A 25,715-nucleotide genomic window follows, 5' to 3' on the forward strand; every position below is an offset into this window, starting at 1 on the left:
ATCTGCGAAGTCTGGTTTGCATATAAGTAACCTATTAGGGCATAGACATATTTGGAAAGGGTGTTACTTGGTTTGCCACTTGCCTCCAGATTAGTTCTTTGCATGTTATTAAGCAAAAATAGCTTATTTGATTTGTAGCTTATTTGAAGAAGATAATTTCTATCTTTGTGTAAATAGTATTAGTAATTTTCTTTGGAGACTAAACATCAGGGGAAGACAGGAAGCTTCAGGAAAGGAGAGAAAATAGAGAAATGGGGAAGGTGATACCTGGAGAAAATCTTTTTTTTTTTTTCCTTCAAATTTTTATTTAAACTCTAGTTAGTTAACATATAGTGTAATATTGGTTTCAGGAGCAGAATTTAGTGATTCATCACTTATATATAACACCCAGTGCTCATAACAAGTGCCCTCCTGAATCCCCATCACCCATTTAGCCTGTCCCCCTCCCACCTCCCCTCTAGAAACCCTCAGTTTGTTCTCTATAGTTACGAGTCTCTTATGGTTGCCTCCCTCTCCTTTTTTCCTCCTTCCCTTATGTTCATCTGTTTTGTTTCTTAAATTCCATGTATGAGTGAAGTCATATGGTATTTGTCTTTCTCTGACTCATTTATCTCACTTAGCATAATCTACTCTTAGCTCCATCCATGTCATTGCAAGATTTCATTCTTTTTGATGGATGAGTAATATTCCATTGTGTATATATGACACCTCTTCTTTATCCATTCATCAGTTGATGGACATTTGGGCTCTTTCCATAATTTGGCTATTTTTGATAATGCTGCTGTCAACATTGGGGTGCATGTACCCCTTTGAATCAGTATTTTTGTAACCTTTGGGTAAATACCTAGTAGTGCAATTGCTGGGTCATAGGGCAGTTCTATTTTTAACTTTTTGAGGAATGTTTTCCAGAGTGGCTGCACCAGTTTGCATTCCCACCAACAGTGTAAGAGGGTTCCCCTTTCTCCACATCTTCGCTAACACCTGTTGTTTCTTGTGTTTTTAATTTTAGCCATTCTGACAGGTGTGCAGTGGTATCATGGTTTTGATTTGTATTTCCCTGATGATGGGTTATGTTGAGCATCTTTTCATGTGTCTATTAGCCATCTGGATGTCTTCTTTGGAAAAATGTCTATTTATGTCTTCTGCCCATTTCTTAACTGGATTATTTGTTTTTTGGATGTCAAGTTTGATAAGTTCTCTGTAGATTTTGATTACTAACCCTTTATCAGCCATGTCATTTGCAAATACCTTCTCCCTTTCCATAGATTGCCTTTTAGTTTTGTTGATTGTTTCCTTCACTGTGCAGAAGCTTTTTATCTTGATGAAGTCCCAATAGTTCATTTTTGCTTTTGTTTCACTCGCTTCCAGCAACATGTCTAGTAAGAAGTTGCTACAGCTGAGGTCAAAGAGGTCACTACCTATGTTCTTCTGTAGGATATTGATGGTTTCCTGTCTCACATTTAGGTCTTTCATTCATTTTGAGTTTATTTTTGTGTATGGTATAAGAAAGTGGTCCAGTTCCATTCTTCTGCATATATCTGTCCAGTTTTCCCACCACCATTTGTTGAAGAGACTGTTTTTTTTTTTTTTTTTTCCCATTGGCTATTCATTCCTGCTTTGTCAAAGATTAGTTGACCATATAGTTGTGGGTGAAAATCTTTACTTCTTAAACAACATTTTATATTGCTTTCCACATGGTGAAACACACCACCCGTAATAGTTCAATTTGGAGTACATTGATAAAATACCATCAGGGTATCCCTGAATTAACCATGTACTCATATCTCATCTTTTAAAAAGTGAGAAAACCTGTATGAAAGTGGCATTATAATCATGAAGATAAATATCCGAAATTGAACAATGTTACAATAATCTTATCAAACTGTAGGTACTTAATGTAATATATTTAACAGCCCCCCCCCACCTATTAGGTTGCTAACTTTTGATTTTCATGAAACATTAATAAAATCTGTTTGATTTTAATGTTTATTGCCATTCATATATTTACCAAAGATGTCTGCATTCATTTCTAATTTAGTATGTAAAATATTATATGAATGAGTGTAATTTAATTAGATATTATCTATTTTGAATATTGCATGGTGATACTCTACCTTGTAATAAACTATATAATTTTTGAGAATGAATATAACATTTACCTTTCTCATCTTTCATTTTATTTATCTCATTAGCTACGAAATCTTTCCAGCTTGGACCTACGTCATATCACTGAACTGGATAATGAAACCGTGATGGAAATTGTCAAGAGGTGCAAAAATCTTAGCTCTCTCAATCTCTGTCTGAACTGGATCATAAATGACAGGTAACCATTGTAACATCTTAAAAACACTCTTCCAGAGGGAAACGTATGTTCCATTGACCAAATACTAATTATCATTATGACAAGGCATGTCAATTTTAGAAAATTTAATGTAGCCATGCCTTTTAAAATAGGTATGTTTAAGATTTGAAAGCCATCTAGCTGTATACTTTTCATCCATCCATTGCTCATATTTCTGACAAGGTTTTATGCACTTTGATTCAAATGCAATGATAACAACAGCAGTCTGTTGAATTTTTCTTTGTCACTCACCCAGGTATATTGCTTATTTGTCAGTTTAATATTTTTGCAACTTTGTGGTTGATTTTGCTGTTCACTTGTCAAGGAAAATGATTCTAAGAAACCATTTCAAACATGAGACGCATCAAGATCCTTTCTAAAGGACGATATTTTGTTCTTTGTATCAATATATTTTGTTTTGGAAATGGAAGTCATATGATAGTTTAACATATAGTGTAAAAATGTGTAAAATGGATAGTTTTCTTCTTATAAACAGTGATGAACCCATTTTTCTTTGAAATATTGCATGAAAGAAAAAAGATGAAAGAACCCTTGAGAGTAGACTTCTTTATAATGAAAACAAGCACAGAGTAGCACTATTTTCGTTACTGTTGATTAACTGAGGTGGGTTCTGAAATACAGGCATGAGACAAGATGCTTGCACAGTGACTTTTAGGGGTAAGTGTTTTCTTTTTGAAGATAAGCCCCCCAAAATATTTTGCTTTTGAAATAGAAAGTAATATTTCAGCTAAAATTAGAACCTATTTAGATTTAAAGACTTTTTCGTAAATAGGAGCAATGATTTATTAAGTTTGTGTCAGATAATGCTTTAAATTCAAAATACTTTCCCCTTCCTCTTTTAATTTCCTTTTGTACTTAAGATGAAAGCTATATGGACTCCATTTTCTCCAATTATATTAAAGTTCTAGTGACATTTTCTTAACTTACCCCACGTGACTCTTATGATTATATGATAGCCTTTGACTTGACTCTTTCTTAGTAAAATTTCCTTGAAAAACTTTGTAATCTAGTCATATGGTCATCATTTATAAAAGGTGTTTATTGGCTTTGAGTAATAGTCATATAAAGTACATCGACAAAATCTACAGAGAATTGGTAAAAATTAAAAAAATAAAATTTTTCTCTATAGTCAACATTCTTCTGCAGTCGATTAGATGACAACTTAAAATAATCTTTTAAGTGTCTTTTGTAACATCTAATAAGATGAAGTGCATAAGGAAACATTATCCTATGGTGTTTTGCATTACTTTAATATTGAGATAAACCACTTAGTAATGTATCAAATTAAAAGGAAAAAACTGTTTCTTCAACAAAATGAGTAAGAAAATGATTGCCTTTTATTCCACAACAGTTTTCTGTGTACTTGACATATGTAGAAGAATCAGTAATTAGAGAATACAGGGGTAAATAAGAAGTGGTCCATATATGATTAGAAGGGTTTTCTTCTAAGAAGTAAACATTTTGCTTAGGTTTATATCATTTAAATAGAGATATTTAGAGATTTCTAATCTTCTAGCTCTTCAAATGCTTATTTAGTCGTAAGTATTTACAAATGAGAAAGTGGGCAGCCCTCACTTTGTCTTTCCTTCCCTTTGTTAGGCGCCATGTATTCAAAGCTCTTGCTATTTTGATAATTTTTTCCTACTTAAACTCTGATGGTTATTTGGTATTTGATCCTAAATATATGTACTGTAGAGATTTATTTGCGAGGAATGAAAGTGTATTTTTATGTTTTTAATGGAAAAGTTTGGATTAATTGAGAAAACATGCATTTTAATGAGACTGAGCAGTAGAGTTTTAAAAATCAGACTCTTTTAGGTTTTAATTACATTCCTTGCACTTATCCTGTGTACTGTAATAGAAGTTTCAAACATTAAAACCCACTTTGCAGTATCATCTAAATTACTCATCTCATTGTTCTTGCCATACTCTATCACTAAGCTAAGTAATATTTGTAATTATATTGGTATAAATCTAGGACTTCCCATCAGACTTAATTATAATTTCAGCACTTAGCTGAGATGGGTTAGTCACCTTTCATATAGAGGGCACTGGAATGCACTAATGCATTTAGCCTATCAATTAGCGTGTTTTACATTTGTTCGTTATTCTTATCCTCTAGTAAATCAGGAAGCATTTATTAACCCTCTACTAAATACGTGGTACTGTGTCTCAGACTCTAGGACACTGAGTCCCTCCTGTTCTCAAAGGTGCTCTCTTGAGGTGACATAAGACTTAATGAGTGAGAGAATAGTGAGCCTTGGAAGGATAGAGGGGAGGAAAGTAACCTTTATTGCCCAGGTAATTGATAGGCACTTTACATGTGTTCTCTTTTAATCCTTTCAACATCTTTTGTTTAGTGGAAGGTCGTACTATTCCTATTAAATGCAGACCATTTGTATGACTTTTCTTTGGCTTTGCCAACAGATGTGTTTTTCCATCATTGCTGCCTGAAAAACTGGGGGAGGACAAACGAGAAAAAGCAAATGGTGGTTGATGGGTCACTTTTTGATTCCATAGTTGGGATTCACACATAACTAACATTTCTATGTAAAATTCTTAGTTTTTAAAAGTAATATCATTACTCTCTTTCATAATAAAAGTGTAAGAGGAACTTTAGATGTTATTTTATACATTGCACATATGAAAGGGATCAATGTTTAATGCTGCTGGCTTTGAGAAAGGATTCCTTGCACAAAGATAAACTTTGATAGTCAGATCTTTAGATATAAGACTTATCTTGGACTTTAAAAGTTCTTATCTGTAAACTTTCTTTTGAAGTTCAAAATTTTAAAATATGTAGTAATTGAAGGTCTTTAGTATTACACTCTTGGTATCTTTTAGCATTTTGTGGTTCTTGAAGTGATGTGTCTAAGACACGCTGTTCTTTATCTTTGTTTTTCTAAAAGCACGTTTTGTGTTTAGAGAGTTAAACAGCATGATATTTTCTTGTATTCAGAAGGATGGTCTAGTAGTCATTTGACATTTACCATTGCTTTTGAATACAAATAAAATCCAAGTGGTTTATGAAAAGAGGACACTGACTATTTCTATCAGTGACTTAAATTAAACATCTGGTTGTTATATCTTCTCTACTGTCTCTGACTCTAAGTTTATTTAAATGTTTATTTGTCTTTGATATAAATCTTTTGTTATTTCACATCCAATTTGGTCTTCATCGTTTTTGTATGTTTGGCACAGAGTTAGCCTGCTTTGGATGTAACAAGCTGATAATGTGAAAAACTGAATGGTTCTGAACATCTTTAGTGATAGACGTGTAACGGCTCTTTTGTTCTTTTTTGCCAAGGAGAATTAAATGAAATCTAATAGATCTTTACAAAAGCTATTTAAAAATTTTTAATTGGCCATCAAAGAAGGAATTAATCTCCCCATTTTCAGTTTTTAACATTAGTCCTGAGAAAAGTTGAATCACATGATCTATATACCCATTATCAAATATATGATCCATTCATTAACTGTTGACCATTCTTGCTAATGAATCAGGATAACAATTTAAGAGAAATGAAAATTTCTCTAGCATCCATCAGCTAATGTTACAAAACATAACAAATACCAGGCTGGTTGTTAAAATAGGTTATGTTGCCAACTAGTCGAACTTGCCTAGCTAGCGATTTATTCTTTGAATTTGCAGTAAAAAAAAAAAAAAAAAAATTGAATGTATTAAACTTGTTGAACATCAATAACTAAGGACACTTTCTTTAAAGAGTTAATTTTGTTGTGTGAATCTTATATGTATGTCAAGAGAGCTATTACATCAGTGGACGTTCTAAAATTCGGAAAATTATAAATCTTAAACTATTGTGACCAGTTTCTTTCAAATATAAAATAGCATTTATAATATGTTGCCATTTCACTTTATATGTACTGGTGTTTGGAATAATAACTATGGGTATTTTCTCTTAAAATAAAGCTTTTTGATAAGACCAGTTGAAGTTGCAAACGTGTGGGCTACGGCTGAGTCCTGTCCATGAAGCTGTTTTGTTTGGCCTATAGAATATTTAAAAGTTGAAATAGTTGCGAACACTTTAAAAATTGGAATAGTTCGCATAAAATTCCGAAGTTGGGCTCCCTCTTGGAGAAGTTGCAGATCTAGCAACACTGGACTCACATTCTTTCCAGGATGAGGAATAGGCTGTTCTCTCTGGCCATTCTCCAGTCCTTCACCATTGCTACCGGGCATGATACATTCTTTTGTATTATCTGTCTATTCCCAGTCTACAGACTGAATTCTCCTTTACCAAAATCAAGATTGTAGAGTTTTGTTTTGTTTTTTTTAGATATTTCTTATTTCAAACCGAAGAGTTCTCTTTAAGTGGAGTCTGATAAAATATATTAACAGATAATAGTTAATTGGTCTACCTACATTAGTTCTTCATTATTTTAGACATCAGAACTTTGGCCAATGGGTGGAAGTTACAACAAGAAACAGAATTCAGCTTAAAATGAGTTAAAAACTTTATTTTCATCCACTGCCATCCAAAATGGACACCTCCACTTAGTGTTCAAACAAGAGTGTTATCCAAAAGTCTCCTGAATTACAAAGAGAGCTGCTGGTTTATAAACTTCCCTCCAACTTCAAGGCTGTGATTTAAAATTATTTATTTATTTATTTAAAGTTATTTATTTATTTGACAGAGAGAGAGACACAGCGAGAGAGGGAACACAAGCAGGGGGAGTGGGGGAGGGAGAAGCAGGCTTCCCACTGAGCAGGGAGATGGATGTGGGGCTCGATCCCAGGACCCTGGGATCATGACCTGAGCAGAAGGCAGACACTTAACGAGCCACCCAGGTGCCCCTAAAATTATTTATTTTAAAATGAATTGATTTCCAGTGTGCAGTATTTGACTCATGATTTCTTTGTTGATAGCATTAAGAAAAATCTTAACACTGTTCTTTCTCTTTTCTTCTTCTGTGTATAACCCTTTCTAGTCTTTTAGGTGTACTTGGGTTGAAGTAGTAGAATGACAGATTACTCCACCACCCCTTTCAGGGAGACTGACAGTGCCCTGGCTCATGGAAAACTCAATGAGGCTTTCTATAAAGATTTTTCTAACTCCCTTGATCTTCTCTGGATGTTTATTCTGTTTCTTCTTTCAAATTTCCGTTGATTCAATAAAAAACGGTGACATTTAGAAATAAAGTTCAGAGAGGATTTGAGCAGGTGTTGGTGATATAAACTATTTGCTGAGTGCCCATTGTGTTTTATTTCCAAGAATTGTTTTGTGAACATATGCTATATATTGTATTTATAAGTGTTCGAGGACTGGGCGGATAATCTACCGTCTTCCTGTGAATGTCATGTCACAGTGGACTTAGAATTTTATTTCATTTCAATCCCCTAATATTACTTAATTCTCCTAGAGACTGAGGTTTAAAAATTGCCCAAGGGGGACAAACCTATCCATTAAATCCAGCAGGCATAGTTGAATTTGAGTTTGAGAATATTTTGTTTTCTATTAAAGTTAAGTGGTCTGGAGGAGAGGAATACTTTTCACCTTGGAGTACTGAGCATGGAGTTTGAACAATTTTCTCTAATAAAAGTCTGAAAACTTGGACATCAAGAGGCGGCAAAAATAACACTGGCTTTGGAAGCAGCTCCGTGGTGGTGTTTATAGCAGCACTGTCCTGCCTGTGTAGAATGGGGAGGAGTCTGTCTGCATGCTTTTGGTACCTAATAATGTGGCTGGGCTGGTCAACGGGAGCTTTTGTAAAACTGAGTTCTAGCTTATTCTTGTAATCTACCGCATAATTTTATACTTTCTATGATATTTATTCATATCTTTGCAAAAAGAGTAAGAAAGACTTTATTGAGTTCTGAGGGAGTTGTAGAGGCAGGGTGGAGTCTTTCTGTGCTAGTGACACTTGTTTAAGCTTGGCATATTTTTTGACACTCTTTTTTTATTTACAATTATTTGTAAGACCATCCCTGGAAGAATAGTATGGTATTAGGGTAACTACTATTCAGGTTCTCAAACCATCTGTAAAAATATGTCTTCTGTGTCTTTCTACAGAAGGATCCTCTCTTTTAAACTATGATTGGTTCTAGGGGCATCTGGCTGGCTCAGTCATTAGACCATGCGACCCTCAATCTTGGGGTTGTAAGTTCAAGCACCCTGTTGGGCATAGAGCCCACTAAACAAACCAACCAACCAACCAACCAATCCCTAATTGGTTCTTGTAATACTAGAGAGGTCAGAGAGTATAATATTTTCTCTCTTTTGTTTTTTGGACTAAGGATTATAACAATAGCTAATAATAGCTATATCATTTATTATAATCTGTGCCAGACATTGTGCTAAGTGTTTACACACATTATTTCATTTAGTCTTTACAACAACCTTGAGGAAAAAATTAACCCCATTTTCAAATGAAAGAATTAAGGTCCAGGTAGCTCACAAGTAGTTACTGGTGGAATCAAGACTGGAACCTATTTTAATATGTCTTCAAAGTCTGAGCTCTAACCAAGAAGGGCTCATTTTCTCTCAGTACCTTATTCTGCCTCAGACCTGGAATGACCTAATATCTGGATTTGCTTATGTCATTTCTGGTCCATTGTTATTTTGAAATTCTGTTAGGTTTAGTATCTGTGCTGTGCTGTTCTCTTCTGTGCTCCAAAGTGTCCTGGTTTGGGTGATAAATTACATGGTCATCCTACCTCAGGCATCAGACTATGCTTGATCATCCTAAACATCATTAGAATGTTACCTTCTCTTTTCCCAATGGGATATCTGATAGGTGACAAGTTTTGGATATCTTACATAGAATTTTAGATTTTCAAAATAGCTAATTTTGTAATGAAAAGCAGTTTTTCCCCAACAACCCCATTTGTAAATACTCTTCATTTCTTACTAAGTTCCTTGAGGAAAAGTAGAAAGTCTTGCCCATTTTTGTGTCTTGTACCATGCCTGGTTCATAGTTGGTATCAAAAAGAATTTCACAAATGATCTTTGAATAGGCATTCATTTAAGCATATGATGACACACATTTATTTTTTAATTATTATTTTATTTTATTTTATTTTTTTAAAGATTTTATTTATTTGACAGAGAGAGACACAGCGAAAGAGGGAACACAAGCAGAGGGAGTGGGAGAGGGAGAAGCAGGCTTCCCGCGGAGCAGGGAGCCCGATGCAGGGCTCGATCCCAGGACCCTGGGATCATGACCTGAGCCAAAGGCAGACACTTAATGACTGAGCCACCCAGGCACCCCTTAATTATTATTTTAAATTTAAATTCAAGTTAGTTAATATATAGTGTATTATTAGTTTCTGGGGTAGAATTTAGTGTTTCATCAGTTGCATATAACACCCAGTGCTCATTACAAGTGCCCTCCTTAATGCCCATCACCCAGTTACCCCATCCCCCCACCCACCTCCCCTCCAGCAACCCCCAGTTTGTTCCCTATAGTTAAGACTCTTTTATGGTTTGCCTCTCTCTGTTTTCATCTTATTTTATTTTTCCTTCCCTTCCCCTATGTTCATCATTTTTGTTTCTTACATTCCACATATGAGTGAAATTATATGATATTTGTCTTTCTGACACAGATTTATTTTTGCAAATATTTTATTATCTATAAATGCTCCATGTCAGTTGTAGCAAATACTTAATCATTGCAGAGTGAAGGAGAATACCGGGTATATATACTTTGAGCAAGTTGTCACTGAGCTAAAAAGAAGTTGACTATACTGAAGGTTTCAGTACCTTTGGTAAGATATGATTGCTATAACTAATTTGTACAGTTTCCCCTAGTATATGTGATTTTTCAAGTAGCTGATGATATAAAATGATTTTTGCATCTATCCTCAGATGAAATTTTTAGTGCATTCAAATTCAAGGAACTTTTTCATTGTTTGGTACACAGTAATACTGAATATTGGTTCTTTCAGTACTTCTAGTAACTAAGTGTCGTTTTTAAGGAACTATTAATTGATATATATTCTGGAGTATTTAATCTAATAAAATCCCTTGAAAGGAAAAATCTATATGAGATGTATATGTCTCAGCTTGCTTTGATTTTTAACTCCAATTCTGGAGAAAGGTCGGAAGCTGGATTTGATGTGGATGAATTTGTCTTTTTGGTTCTCCATGTTCACATTATTTTGTCTTAAAGAGTAATGTGAATTTTTATGGTAGTTCCGACACATAATGGTAATTTTAAATTTCTGCTTTGTCTTTGGTTCCTATTGAGCAATAATACGTGAGTAAACATTTCTACAAATAATAATTAACAGAGCTCCTATAGAATTATATTGTTAACTTTTCTGGATGTGCTACTCTAAATGCTGCTACTGCTTTGTGTTTTTGTGTTTTTCAGGCAATATAAATGTGAGTAAACATATATTAATCATTTCATTTGGGAGATTAAAAAACATGTGTCTTACATGGTATGAAATCAGAATTCATGATCAGATTATGGGAAGAATGGGACATGTTTTATGTGATGATGAATGCAGTGCTGTATCCTCATGGATTTGGAGGCTTCCTAACCTCAAACCTGTTTTAAAATTGCCAACAGTGAAGAAAAATCTTCATTTATTGATGAAAATGATAATAGCTTATTGATTGCTTGGACGAATTTAGGACCATCCCTCACTTCTCCAGTTCCCCCGGGAGTTGTCTTATTCTTAATCCACAACTAGAAATGGTAATTAAAATAACTCGCTGTTGTCAAAATTTTTGAACGTATGATAAATGAAGCCCAGTAAATAGTGAAAATATGAGAGAGGTGATTAAATCTGACAATTTTCCTGTAAAAAGCTTGAGATGATAAATATGTCTTGTGATTAGTTATTAATTTAGTGCAAGGGATTTGCTTCAGCCTAAAATATTTTATGAACTGTGGCATAAAGAAATATTTTAGAAGATAGGTACACACATGTTTAACCAGAGGATAAATTGCTGGAATTTGATTGGTAATAATTAAAAATGGCAGAGCTGACACATATGTGCCTGGGCTATTTTCTGTGTGACAGTCCTTTCAGAAATTAAGAAAGAAGACATGAAGATGTGAAGACAAGAAGAATGACAGAGTACTTTCTGCTTGAGCCCTTTGCCTCATGAAAATGGAAGGGCTTTACGTCTATTATTCCCCAGCTGATAAAATATTTCATTGAAGGTAGTATAAGATAACTCCTCACTTACTGAAGTCAGAAGAGCAAACTTGTTTCATTAACAGTTATAGTTACACTACTGACAGTTTCCCTTAAAATGAATGGGAGTTTCTTTAAAGAAAAGGTGAAATAATAATGGTGGTTGTAACGAGGTCTGCGTCATGTTACTGTCTGGCTGAATCTGCGGCAGTCACTCTGCAGGTGGCATCTATCATTTTGTGGCTGCATAATGTTTTGTGTAGGAGTTTCTCTCCTGGTAAGGAGGGCCTGTGTCTTCGTCTTGGGCCCCTGCCCCCATCTCAGCCCCTGGCACCTCGCATAGGGCCCAGCTCAGAGAAGTAATTTAATACCTGCGTGGTGAGAGAATTATAAATGCTGCTTTTGTAGGATGTATAAATCTGCTTTTAAATTTGGCTTAAACTCTGGCTGAAATCCAGGCAATTGGTTCAAGTGCCCTCTTTCTTCCAGATTTATTTATTTCTGAATAAAGTTGATACGTAATAAGGTGAGGATTTAATGTCATTGTCTGGCTTCAGATAGAGCTTGCTTTATGTATTGCATGCTATTTATCTGAAAGCCATAGCCTCCCTTTTTGAACAATAAATAGGATTTTAATTTTGAATCACTGGGTTTGCCCTTTTAATAGGGTTTTTGGAATACTTCTAAATGAAGAACCAGCAACTTCACTTGCCTTACATTTCACATGTAATGATACCTTGTGTTAATTGAAAAGAGGCAGAGGAGACTGTTACAGCTTTTTTCTGCTTCTTGGTGAGAAAAGTATGGCTGTCTGAGAAAAAAATTGCAAGTTTTTCCTTAACTCTTCTTGTAGCACTTTTAAGTGCTGCTCTTTAAAGTATGTTTAATATTTGGTTAATTGCTACTGTGAACCTAAACATACTGATTAAGGCCAGGTTCACATTACAACAATTATCTGGTTAATTGCTCTGGTGCAAAAATAGGCTAAAAAATCATCAGAACATCAAGTTGTGAAAGCACTGGCAGGAGTTTCAAAACCACCAAGCATACCTACTGCAAATCACATCAGCAAAGCAATTAATTTAGGCTAATTGCTTTTCTGTTTGTTCAAGATGCACTTTGGAACTGTCTTTTGAAATTGTGGCAATTAAGATTAGTAAGCAGTATAATTAAAGAATGTTAGAATAGTCACTATTTTTCAAAAGTGATAACTATTCCATACGAACCTGTATAGTATATCTATCACTCGTATAGGGCTTTGAAATAATTAAAGCGAAATAAGAGTGTTTTAGATATTTACAGGATTTCCTGTAAAAATAAATTGAGAAGTAGATTATCTGTACAGGAGCTATAGCCTGGGGTTACCTTTAATCTGAAAGTATCAATTAGAATGATCTAATTTCAATATGCACGCTAAATTGCCTTGTTGATGCCAGAGGAGAAGTAACCTCGCCCCCAAAGATGGCACTGGCTAGCGATATCTTCTGTAGCTGAATGTGTATTTGGCTTCTTATGTGGCTTCTCATAAAATAATCAGGACTTTTAAATGTCTTAAAAACCGGATTAGGCACACTTCATGTTATTGAAGTTTTCCGTTATTGAGTATTATAATTTTGGCAGCATCAGTTTGTCTAAAATTGAAAACTCCTTGAGTTTCCAACTGTTTCTCTATGAAGCAATGTTATAACAGATTCTCAACTGAAAAAAAATGGCAAGTTTAGGAATCGGTTCTTCATTGGAAAATGTAGAAATGTCAGTGGGGGAATTAGCCATTCCTCAAACTGCTTCTCTGCTCGCCATATTGTCAAACAGCAAGAAGCTCTTTCTTTCACCTCTCTCCTTCCACAAGGAGCAATTCTTATCGTGCGGTGTGTTTAGTGGCATATCCTGCCCCGTGAAATTCTCCAAAACAAACAGATTTTATTGTATTAAGGACTGTGACTCTCAAGATAAATCTTTTGGAGACACACATCTTAAAGGAATTGTAACAATTATCATTTTGTGACTTCCTGTGGCTGTGATAAGAAAGTGAGAAAGATATTTGTTAAAATGAGATTTGACACAATAAAGTAAAGATACATTTCAGGTTTTGTTTTGGCATTCTACTTTTTGTTTCTTAGAAGATGTAAAAATTATTTTCTTTAATTTATTTCTTCTTACTTTGTCTCTCCTTAATTCAGTATGAATAGATCTCTGGGCCTGGCTGAATAACAGCATCACAAAACTAAATTTTCCTTTGTGATCATTTTCATGGAGAAGAACAAAAGTATATATACTTTTTACAATGATATATTTTTCTTTATTTTCTTTTACATACTACATAGTTTCTAGAAGTACTTCATACTCGATCCTGATTTCTATTTGTTGTGGAATCTTCAATTAGAAAACTGCTTGTTGAAGGTAAAACTATTAAATCAGATGAAAATAAATTTATTGAATTAAGCCAATAGAAAAGGTTAGCCCAGAAAAGCAACCAAAGAAACCTACATGATGGTATCAGTCACTGGGACTGGGTTCTTCGTCTTTTGAAATCTGTCACTGAAGCAACAGAACAGATGTTACTCTAGTTTGAAGTAAACTCAAACTAGCACTTCTTTTTGGCCTTCAGAACTTGAATTCTGCAATTATTTAATGTTGAAAGATAGCATAGGTGCTATAAAAATTTGTCACTCTTTTGCAGACTTTACAACATTGCAAATTACAGCCACAAGTTTTCCCCATCCCGGTATGCATGCTTTTGTGTGCTGTGACATTGCTTATCCTCCCAACAACAGGTGGCACCAATTTCCCTATCCTCCTGCATCTAGGTTGGCTTTGTGACTCTCTCTGACCAGTAGTACGTAGTGGAAGTTATGTTGTGGGACTCCTAAGCTTTGGCTTCAGGATCCCTTGCAATTTCTGTTCTTGCCTTTCCGGAATGCTGCCACCACCCAAAGAAGCCCAGACCAGTCTCTCTGAAGATGAGAGACCACATGGGAGATAGAGGGTTGGTCAACAGCCAGGATCAACTGTCATATGTGTGCGTGAAGTCATCTTAGACTACCTAACTTTAGTCAAGCCTTTGGACTCCTGCAATCCTGTGAATGAAACAGCAGAACTACTCAGCTAAGCCTAGTCCAAACTGCTGGCCCGTGGATTAGTGAGCAAATAAGAGCGTTTTTTTTTGTTTTTTGTTTTTTTCTAAAGCTACTAAGTTTTGATTGGTTTGTTATATGGCAGTCAATTACAGAGACTTTGTAGCTACTCTTTGTTGAGAATTTTATATTGTTAGGCAAGGTGCCAAGAGTGTTCTATTTATTATCTTATTTAATTATCACATTAACTCTATGACATAGGTATTTGACATAACCTGTTTTATAGATGAACTAAAATGATACTCACAGAGGTAAAGTATCTTGCTGACGATCACAGCTAGTAAGTGCAGAGTCAGGACTGAATGTAGATCTGTTTGACCTCAATCCCATCTATCAAACTGCCTCCAACAGCTTATTCTGAGTTTAAAAATATAGTCGGTTGCCATAAGCAGTTAAATCTACCAGTGGAGTCTGTTGAATATAAGTACTAGCCAAATAGCATTATAATAAAATAAATATCATTGAATAAAATAAATATTATAATAAAATAACCTCCATTTGCAGTTTCTAGTGTTACTATTTAATCTTGAGTATTTGTCTAAAAAATGCATGGGAAAAAAGACAGCTCTTCTGGTCTCATAAGAGCTTTGAGTCTGAAGGGAATAGTTGAATACAGATTTAAAAATACATGAATATAAGGCCTCAATTGTATGTATACAGTTGAGCCTTGAACAGTGCGGGGTTAGGAGCGCTAACCCCCTGCACATTTGAAAATTGGTGTGTAACTTTTGACTTCTCCAAATCTAACCACTGATAGCCTGCCATTGATTAGAAGCCTTAAAGGTAATATGAACAGGCAGTTAACGCAAATTCTGTATGTTGTATGTATTATGTGCTGTCTTCTTACCATAAAGTAAGCTAGAGAAAAGAAAATGTTATTTAAAAAATCATAAGGAAGAGAAAATACGTTTATAGTACTGTATTGTATTTATAAAAAAAAATCTGTGTATTAATGGACCTGTGCGGTTCAAATCTGTGTTGTTCAACTGCTGTATTAAAACAGTTTTAGGGGTTTTATAGTTTCAATAATATGTTCTTTTTTACTCAATTGTCATATTAGGGAGAAATGGAAAGGAAGAGACCCTTCCTTGGAAGTGTTGTGGCTGAGGCTTAATCACCGTTATATTTTTACCTTCAGCACTTATGTCTTCTAATATTAAGTCTTGTAAGGACATAGCTTCTATGTCATGTGTAAGTAGTGGTACTTAATACCTACCACAAAAAATTCCACAAAAAGAAGTGGGGGTCTTTTCATTTTTGAAATGCTTTTATTTTTAATTTTAGGTATCACTTTAATAACTATACATCAATAAACTGGTTAATAGTAGTAGTTGATTCTGACATATCTATCATTGCTCATCTTGTCATTTACCATAGCGGCACACTAATCGGACCTGCCTCAGGGTTTTATTGTCTGTTAAATAAAGCCGGGGAGCATTTCCTCCATGATTTATTATAATATTTTGAGAATTAGTTTCATTTGGGAAATACAATCTCCATTTCTTTTCCTTTTAACTTGAATTTAAGCTGAATTCTTATTTTTGGTTTTGATTAATCTCTTCTTTTCCATCAATAAATCACTAGTGTATTTTAGCATTTTGATGTTTTATTGTATTACACATATACAGACAAATATTTTGCTTTGTGTGAATATATATCTAGAAAATCTCACTTGATGTTTGGGGAGAGGAGAGAGAAGAAGTTGCCTTTTTGTCTTTTAGTTTTAATTTACACTCACATGGCTTATAAGTTTCTTAGAATGTTACAGTGATAGCAGTATAGGTATTAAAACTATATCTGGGAATTGTGACTTTTCCACAGTCCTGGACTCCTAACCAGAAGCTCAGTAAATGTATATTGATTGATTATGTGGCAATCAAACCGTAAACCTGTGTTCAAGGTAACAGAAAAAAAAAAAAAAGGAATTGCTTAAGTCGGTCAAGAAATAGAGCAAGTCAAAATAAGTCATTCAAAATAATCAAGTTCATTTAATGGGTATAGACATAACCTTTAAAAACGCTTTATAAATGTAATTGAAGAGTTAAAGAGGCACTAACTGAATTCTCTAATAGAGAGTGGTAGTTTGTGTTCGAGGTACATGGATACAATTTTAGTCTAACTGACAGCATGGTAACCTTCCTGGATTAAGAAAACTGAATGAAGAAGGGGGAGGGGAGGAAAAACCCTGGAGAAACATGATATCCTTGTGGCAGCAATTTATTCGGAAAGGGGATGACAAAATGTGTCAAGACAATGTCCTGGCTTCATTAAATTGAGTAATGAATTTGAAAAAAAAAAAAAAAAAGACTAGAGTTGTGTTCTGTAACATTTCTTTCTGCAGATTTATAGACTTTTGTGGGATAACTGTCTTTGAAAATATATATATTACTAACCATAGAGTTAGTATTTTGGTTATTGTAGTCTTACTGAAATTAGAAATGTTTAGTAATTTATATATTTAAAGAGATGTCCATCTTCTTTTTGGTTCCAAGAATTTTCTTTCACAAGTTTATTCCCAGTACAGAGACATCATTATGTTATAGAGGAGCTCTTTTGGGGGTGATAGCTCTTGGCAGCCATCCATCTCCAAGTAGAATATAACAGTGAAGCTTGTTAGAAGAGGAGAAGCATAAAGTATCACCAAGCAGGCCCTGACAGACATTTAGACATCCACGCAGACGTTGCTGCCACTTGATGGTCCTCTCCCATTTTGAAAATGTAGCTATTTAGAAAAGGGACAAGGTTCCAGTAACTTGACTGTGTTACACTCCTGTTGCTTACTCTATGCACACTTATTTTACTTGTGATTTTTTTTCCCCCATTGACAGTATTTTTCTAATGTTCACTTTGAATGGTTGCATTTATCTTTACTAACTTGTCACTGTTAGTTGTATACTATATTTCAGTCCACTAGGTAAGTTCTGTATGTGCATATTGCATTTGATAAAGTTTTTAGAATTTGTGGTGAACCACATTGATGAGCTTGGGGGTATGTATGGGAGAGAACATAGGATAGTAATTCAGGGTAGCAAGAGATCCCAACATGCACTTCTCTCAGCTTTATTAACACTCCTATTAGAATTGGTTTTGCTTCATTGTTAGGAGGATAGGTGTCCTGTAAGCATTTAGTTAGAACAAACTGCCTAAGATTAAATCTGGACTATGGTTAATCTTGAAAACAGTTTATCCTCAGGCAGATAATCAAAAGTGTGTAAACATGTTATTTTGAAGGTTCTATTAATGCTTTATTTAAAAGTGCCAATCATATACAGATGAAAATTCCAGAATATACAAAAAATATATCCTAATCATCAGTAATGAACTGCAGTCATTGATTTCAGTAATCACATTTGAAGCTAGGTCCATTTTATTTTTTAAATTTAATTTAATTAATTAATTTTTAAAGCTAGGTCCATTTAGAAAAAAATCCCATGTCTTAGTAAAAATAATTTTCTCAGTGAAATCCCATACATATGTATAATATATATGATGTATATATATGATGTATTTATATAAATTTCAAAAAGGTAGACATGATCCAACTGGATTGTTTGACTTTAAGTATTTGTACAAGTGAAACTTAACTTCCAAAGACTTCTGAATGGGGAAATCAACAACTTTTGACTTTATATTTTAAGGGCAACAAGGAGGAAATTTTTGTTCAATTTCTATTTAATTTGCTGTGACTCTTTATGACATTCACAAATTATGCCATTCATTTTGACATGCAAATGAGAAAATGAGTGACTTTGGGATTCAGATCTGAAGAGCTCTCACAGGTGCTTAGACATGTTGCCTCCATCTCCCTACTCCTCTTTCCCCCAGAAACAATAGGGTGATCTCTAAATGAGACCTAGTTTTTCCACAGGCCTCCATAAAAGGAGTCTTTCTTCTCCTTTCTGATCCATTAGCGAGCATTGGATTCTCAGGTAATTTTTTTCCCCTTTGATTTGTGTCTTCTTCTTTTATTTAAAGCTGTGGTCTATTTTACTTTTTTGTTGCTGTAGTCACTGATGACATTTTCTCAGGTAATTTTTTTCCCCTTTAACTTGGATCTTCTTCCATTCCTTAAATCTGTAGAATATTTTCTTTTATTGTTGTCAGTGTCACCGATGACATTTTCATCTGATTCTTGACATATTCATTTTATAATACATGGCATTGTAAGGAGTTTTTTGGTCAGTGACATTTTGGCAAACACTTGCCAGTGGCCACCAGAGAAGGTCAGTTAGAAATAAATTACTCTGAAAGACTTCTCTGAAATACTAATGAATAGGGTTTGCAGTGGGAGTTAGGAGTCTGGGGTCCTTTGTGTTGTTTATTTTGCTGTTATTCCAAACTTTCGTCATTGAGTCATTCACTGTGTTACCTTGGTAAACTTACTTAAGTTCTCTTTTTTATAAGATTGGGGTAATGAGAACCTACCTTAGTGGAATGTTTGGAGGCTTAATCATGTTTCAAAAGCACCTTGAGTATGAATCATTTGTTCATTATTAGAATGGTGGCTTGGGGGGGTACCGTTTATCACTGATGCTTTATCACCATTGTATCCTCATGGTTTCCTGCAAATTGACAGCGGACGTCTTAAATCAAACTTTGTAAAGTCACGAGCAGATTCTTGAAGGTTATTTAATTGCTTATTGTGTAGTGACACTGAAGTGTTCACAATTTTACAATTATCTGAAGAAAATAAGACAACTAGAATATACTAATTATTATATATTTTCGTGTCTGTTTTCAGCTTAAATGCACAAAGTACATTCAGATTTAGAAATAGAGATTTAAACAAGAACAACAATGCTCCCTACTTATATTGCTATACAATAAGATTCCTTAATATAGAGCTACATTACCTTTGTGAAATGTTTTTCACTTGCAGTTTTTATCCAAATGTATTTTAATGAGTTACACTATTCAAAAATACTTTCACATTATCCACACACCTACACATATATGCATGATAGGGGTAATGAGAGATTAAATAAAATTCAAAATATTCTAGGAAGCAGGGCTCTTAATTTCTAATTTCTAGTTCAGTTGAGAGAATATAATGATTAAAATTTAAGAAAAATTGACTATTTACTTTGAATGTTTACGTGTAATTCTGAGTTTGATATATTCCAAGAGTCACAGGATTTGATTTTGAAGTAGTTTCAGCCTTCTGTGTCAAATCTCCTTGTTCTTCGTCTTTTGCCTATATTCTCTCTCTGTTTTTCCATCTTCTTACCACTTTTTCCTTCATCTATCATTTGGGTCCATTAAGTTAACATATAAAATCACAGTCTGACTACATGACACTCAAAATGCTTCTTATAACTACAAGATCAGCAGTTTCTTAGAGTATTTTAAAAATCAGGTTATTTATTCTTGATTTAAAAAAAAACTGTAATGCATTCTTTTAACTTTAGAGCTTGGGCAGGTCTATAAGAGGTTTTAAAATACAGAGAAGTCTCTCTGGAGTGCGTGTTTTGCAGGAGTGGAGCGGGGAGGACATAGTGGACTGCCAAAGGGCAAACCGCTGGAGGGAAGACATTGCACATGCTGATTTCCTTTTGCTCTGTCTTGCTTGGTTTTTCCAGCCCTGTGGCTTGCAGGTTTATTAAAATGCTAATGATGTTTATTCTCTTTTTATTGGCAGCTCTCCAGATTTGATTATTGATATATCTGAATAACAGTGGAATGCAACATCAAAGTCTCACTTGACTATTCCTTAGGTTTTTGTCAGTACACAGTGTCAGATGGATCATATGTACTTTCTTTTTTTAAATCTGTATAGAAGTGAAATGTTATAAATGAACTGTCAACTGTTTGGAAATGAACTTTTATTGGGATGATGAGGTCTCTTCCTTAGGAGAGTGTACTGTCCCCACTCTCTGAGGAACAGTCATATTTCCAATAACAAGTTGCCCGACTGTGTTTGTGAGTTTCCACTGTTGTTCTCATTTTCTGGACTTTGATATTTCACGTCCTGTACAAACAGACTAAAGTGTAGACTAATAATTAATCCAGTGTGACTAGGAAGGGATAGAGGAGTTGACCTGTTCCTTCCTACCTGTTCTTTCTGAAAATTTTAACCAGAAACCCTTAGAAATGAAAAGAACTTCTCAGAACACCCCCATGTAACTCCTTCATTTTGCAGTCTTGAAACAGGTTCAGAGATCATCTGTAACTTGTCCGGGTTTACTCAGCTTGCTCGCTGGGAAGGTAGAGCCGACTGCTCCTTCCTCCCGCCTCAGAGTTTGCTTCGGCTCCTTGCTCACCTTTCTTACTAGCTTGACACCTACTTGCCACCAACACTTGTTTTCGTTCATGTCCTAGAATGGATGGAGTGTCTCTGGATGGTAGGCTCTTGTATTTCTTTTATGCCCCTTTGAATGACAAAATAACACACACACAAGTAGATTTTCGTAAATATTTTTAAAACAATGAGACTACCTAAATTCCTGCTATCCAGACATTTCTACTGTTTACCTTTTGATGAACATGTTTTCAGATAGGCACATATGTGTGTGTACTCCCCCTACCTCCTTTTGGAATTTCATTATGCATACTGTTTTGTAGACTAAAAGTCAGCAGTATATTATGGATTTATTTTTGTTTTAATAACTATGGATCTATGTTACCATTTCTTATGGATCCACATTAGTGTGTTCGCACACTGTATTTAACCAGTCTCTTACTGGTAGACATCGAATTATTTCCGATTTTTACAATGACCATTCTTATGCTTGTTTCTTTGTATACTTTTATTTTTGTCTCCTTAAGGTCAAATACTTGAAATGGAATTTCTGCATTGAAATGTATACATATCTAAATTTCTTATACATCTTGCTTAATTCCCTGCAGAAGATTATATCAATACATAAGTCTAGATTCCTGCAGAAGAGTGCCCATTTCTGCAGACCTATGCCACTTCTGGATGTTATTGCAACTATTCTGGAGAATTTAAAAATGGCTTTAAGGTTTAATAGCTGAAAAAAACATGTAATAAATTATTTAGGCACGAGTGTATTTTCCACCAAGAGGCAGGATAGCTTAGTGGTGATAAGCCCAGGCTCTGGAGCTAGACTGTCTGGATTGATACCTGGCTCTGCTACTTCCTACCTGCTTGTCACTGGGCAAGCTACTTAACTTCTTGTTCTTATTTTCTTTTCTGTAAAATTGGGATACCAGTAGTACTTACTTATGAAGTTTTTGTATGATTTAAATGTGCTTATACATGTAAAGTACTCAGAACAGCTTCTGGCACATAGGTAATAACTCAATACATGCCAGCCACAATAATGAATATTATTATTATTTTTTAAGATTTTACTTATTTATTTGACAGAGAGAGACACAGCGAAAGAGGGAACACAAGCAGGGGGAGTAGAAGAGGAAGAAGCAGGCTTCCTGCAGAGCAGGGAGCCCAATGCGGGACTTGATCCCAGGATCCTGGGACCATGACCTGAGCCGAAGGCAGATACTAAATGACTGAGCCACCCAAGTGCCTCAATAATGATTATTATTGCTATCAGCCAGTGAGCATTTGATTTCTGTCTACAGTTTATAATACACAATGCTGGAATGTGGAGTTTGAAAAGAAACATGAGACATTGTCACAGTGATCAAAAACATTCACCATATACCAGAAGAAATAAGGCATAAAGTAGATGAAAAGTTGCACACTTAAGTTACGTATAACAACACAAAACTACAGCATAAGAGCAGACTTGGGCTAAAACATTAGGAGTTACCAAATCTTTGATATCTTCATAAAACAGGATCCTTTTATAGTACTTGGAAGGCCAATACCGAAGTTTACTCTCCTGTTTCGTGTTCTTATTTTCCAACAGCACCAAAACTTCTTGTAATGTAGGGTGACCATTTGTCTCAATTGGTGTAACACAGTCCTGATTTATGTCTGGCTTAATGTCATGGTTGGATGATCAGTTAGATGGTTACCCTGTTTCCAACTGGTATCTTCTTTCTGTTGATGTCATCGTGATGATGTGATGTCAAATTCTTGTGTGGCCTGGGAGCTATTTTGATTATTATCATTGCACATTTGTTCTATTTTTGATGCATTTCATAGATTAATTTAGGAGACAATCTTATTTCTAGGTGCTCAGGGGAAAGCTCATTCTTACCTATCATGTACTGCTTAAAATGTTAGGAAAGAAACTATGGAAAAATGTTATTGCCAGGTTTTAGATGATCCAGCATGTTATATCAGGGTACTAATTGAGATTTTATTTTTCTGAAACCAAAGGGAGAAATACTTCAGGGTGAATAATGGCAGTTAGGTGGAAAATTTTAAATTTATAAATAAAACAAATCCACTCTTTGTTAGAGTTCTAACATGTTATTTTGCACAGAAGTGTGCTTGTAATGCTAACTGCATTTGGAGCAATGTGTAGTTTTCCATATCTTAAGTACAGATTTTGAAAAGTGTTTTAATGTCCTGCATTGTTGACATCTTACCTCATTTCCCAATGTTTGATTGTCAGTTGAACCTTCTTATCTGCTATCCTTGTCATTGATGTCACAGTAGTACATTTAAAGGATTGAGAGTTTAGTTTTTGCATGATGAATAAATGGTAAGGAAGAGTATAAAGGAATAGAGGTTGACTGTATGATGGGCCCTGGCAAAAATGAAATATTTTAAGCTCTTTCATTATAACTGTCTCGTAATTAGATATTATCAAATGTTAGAGGGAAATGCTTGTCACATTCGGATTTATTATGTAGGAAATTCATGCTCTGAATCATAATGGGCCTAGATAACTTTTTTCTGATGAGAACATTGTAATATTAGGGTTTGATTCAATACAATTTGTATTCCTTTTTTTCTTTTGGACCACTTATTATGTGCCAGGCATTGTGCTTAGTTAGTTATAGTTAAATTAAGAAATGGTCTCTGCCGGGGGCCAGGAGAGGGACTAATAAGACCAGTGAATAGCCATAGGGTTTTAAAGACCTCCCTGAATATTATTACAGAATAATGGCAGAAACCACTAACACTTATATAGTATCGGCTCTGCTAGTCACTGTTCTAACTACATTCCATATACTGAACTCCCAAAGACGCTGTGAGGTACCTACTGTTACTATTGCCATTTTTCAAGGGAGTGAACCAGGGCACAAGAGATTAAGTAAGTTGTCCAGAGTCACATAGGTAGAATACAGTTTTCTATCCCAAGTGAAGTCTTTAGAGAAGCATTGTTCACATCTCTCCGTTTGTGTCTGATAAACATTATGAGAAGTAGTTACTTGTGTGATCCAAGACTATGTGAGGGAAAATTACTGAGTCTGATTTCATTTATTCTTCATTCATTCATTTATCAGGTATTTAGTAAGCATCTACCAGGACTAGGCATTTGGGATAGGGCAGTGAGAAGAAGATTTGTGTTCCCTGCCTTCACGGAGTTTATAGTTTAGTAATACTTACCTCTGACACAGTCAAGGGATTTCTGGATAATTGTATAATACTTTTGTCACTTTTCATTTTCATTGTTTGTACTCACCCCTTTTAACTCCACTGAGCACACTCTGAACCTTATTTGCTATTCCTATAATTTGGAAAATGAATGGTCTCCAATTTGCATGTGTGGATAATTTTTAATTACTGTACATTGCACTTCTCTGTAACCTGGATTTTCACATATTGTACAGTGACTTCATTAAACTCCCTTTCATATACCAAATTTCATTGTTCTAGTTGACAAAAGATGGTCCCCGGCTCTCATTGAGATTTTCTAACTGATTTTCAGTGACAAATAGAGATATATTGTTTAACTAAAATTCCTATTACAACTGTATTTCTTTTTACATAATGGGGAAAATGAGTAAGCTTTTACTGTCCTCACGAGAAAATAATCCTCAGTCTTGAGTTGATTGATCATTGCCCAGTGGTGTGGCTACCTGTCAGCTGCCGCAGGTGGAACACAAGAGTCTAACTTCTGTGAAGGCCTTAAGATGCCACTTGCAACAAGAACTGACTCACTGGTTGAGCTTGCGTTGGTTTTTCTTTCAGCATGCCATGATTTTCTCCCCAGGGTCTCTCAGACAGGTGATCGCTTATGAACAGTCTTGGCTGCGAAGAAACAAATCTTGAGCCTTTCCTCCAGGGACCTAGTGTTTCCCGCTGAGGAGGCTTAAAGGGTTGAAGTATGGCTGACCTTCCCCAGAGGCCCAGAAACAGGGTGGAAAAAAGGGTGTTTGCTCTCAGGTAGGAGAAGCAGCTCCCTTCACAGCCTGAGTCATGAGTCCTCTGGGATAACTGGCAGCTGACTTTTCCCCAAGGCCTCAGTCAAGATTCTTACCTCCCTGTGGAATTATGTGAGCCCAAGGAAGGCATGTCTGCACGGATCATTATTATTTTTAGATCTCTGGGAGCAAACCTTCTCTCCACTCGTGCCCTTCTTCTGACTGTCTCAAATAATATCCTTAATTCAGGTTTTTGACTTTTTTTCTTGCCTTTTTTAAAGATTTATTTATTTTTATTTTGAGAGAGAGAGAGCATGGGGAGGGGCAGAGGGACAGGGAGAGGGAAACTTTAGCAGACTCCTCACTGAGTTCGGAGTCCAACACGGGGCTCTCTACCATGACCCTGAGATCATGACCTGAGCCGAAATCAAGAGCTGGACACTCAACCAACTGAGCCACCCAGTGCCCACCGCCCTTTTTAAAGTAATGTCCTGCCCAATGTGAGGCTCGAACTCATGACTCCAAGATCAACAGTCACATGCTCCAGCAGTTGAGCCAGCCAAGCACCCCTTGACTTTCAAACTTGTTTCCAGAATTGGTTTTTGTCCTCAAGTAGGGGAATTGCCTAAGTATACAGAAAGGGCTTTCCTCTGGGATTTTTGTCCTTAGCTCAGATATAAAGCTAAACATAGAACATAATTTATGAAAAACTATTTTTCTTATTGATAGCTCATTTTTCCCCAGTAGAATGCCAATCCAGTTTTACTCTGCATTCTCAGAGCTAATGACTGAAAGCTTTCTTCCTCTACTCTTTATTTCAGAAGTAAGTAGTGGTTTGTCTAATTACTGTACTGTAGTTACAATTATAGAGAAAAGGTCAGTCTAGTCATTGCCAATTAAAGTAGGAAAAAAGCTACATTTA

The 25,715-nt window shown here is 35.2% G+C and overlaps 1 protein-coding gene across 3 annotated transcripts in view; it reads left to right on the forward strand.

The window, feature by feature from the left end:
* Positions 1-25,715, forward strand: part of FBXL17 (F-box and leucine rich repeat protein 17) — a 510,677-nt gene that overhangs the window by 189,448 nt on the left and 295,514 nt on the right. For all 3 annotated transcript variants that reach the window (XM_078066952.1, XM_078066951.1, XM_078066950.1), the window contains one exon: positions 2,193-2,323. In XM_078066952.1, the coding sequence (XP_077923078.1) occupies positions 2,193-2,323 (131 nt within the window). The remainder of the gene's footprint in view (positions 1-2,192; positions 2,324-25,715) is intronic.

Source organism: Halichoerus grypus, chromosome 2 (assembly GCF_964656455.1).
Source record: "Halichoerus grypus chromosome 2, mHalGry1.hap1.1, whole genome shotgun sequence".
Taxonomy (NCBI): domain Eukaryota; kingdom Metazoa; phylum Chordata; class Mammalia; order Carnivora; family Phocidae; genus Halichoerus; species Halichoerus grypus.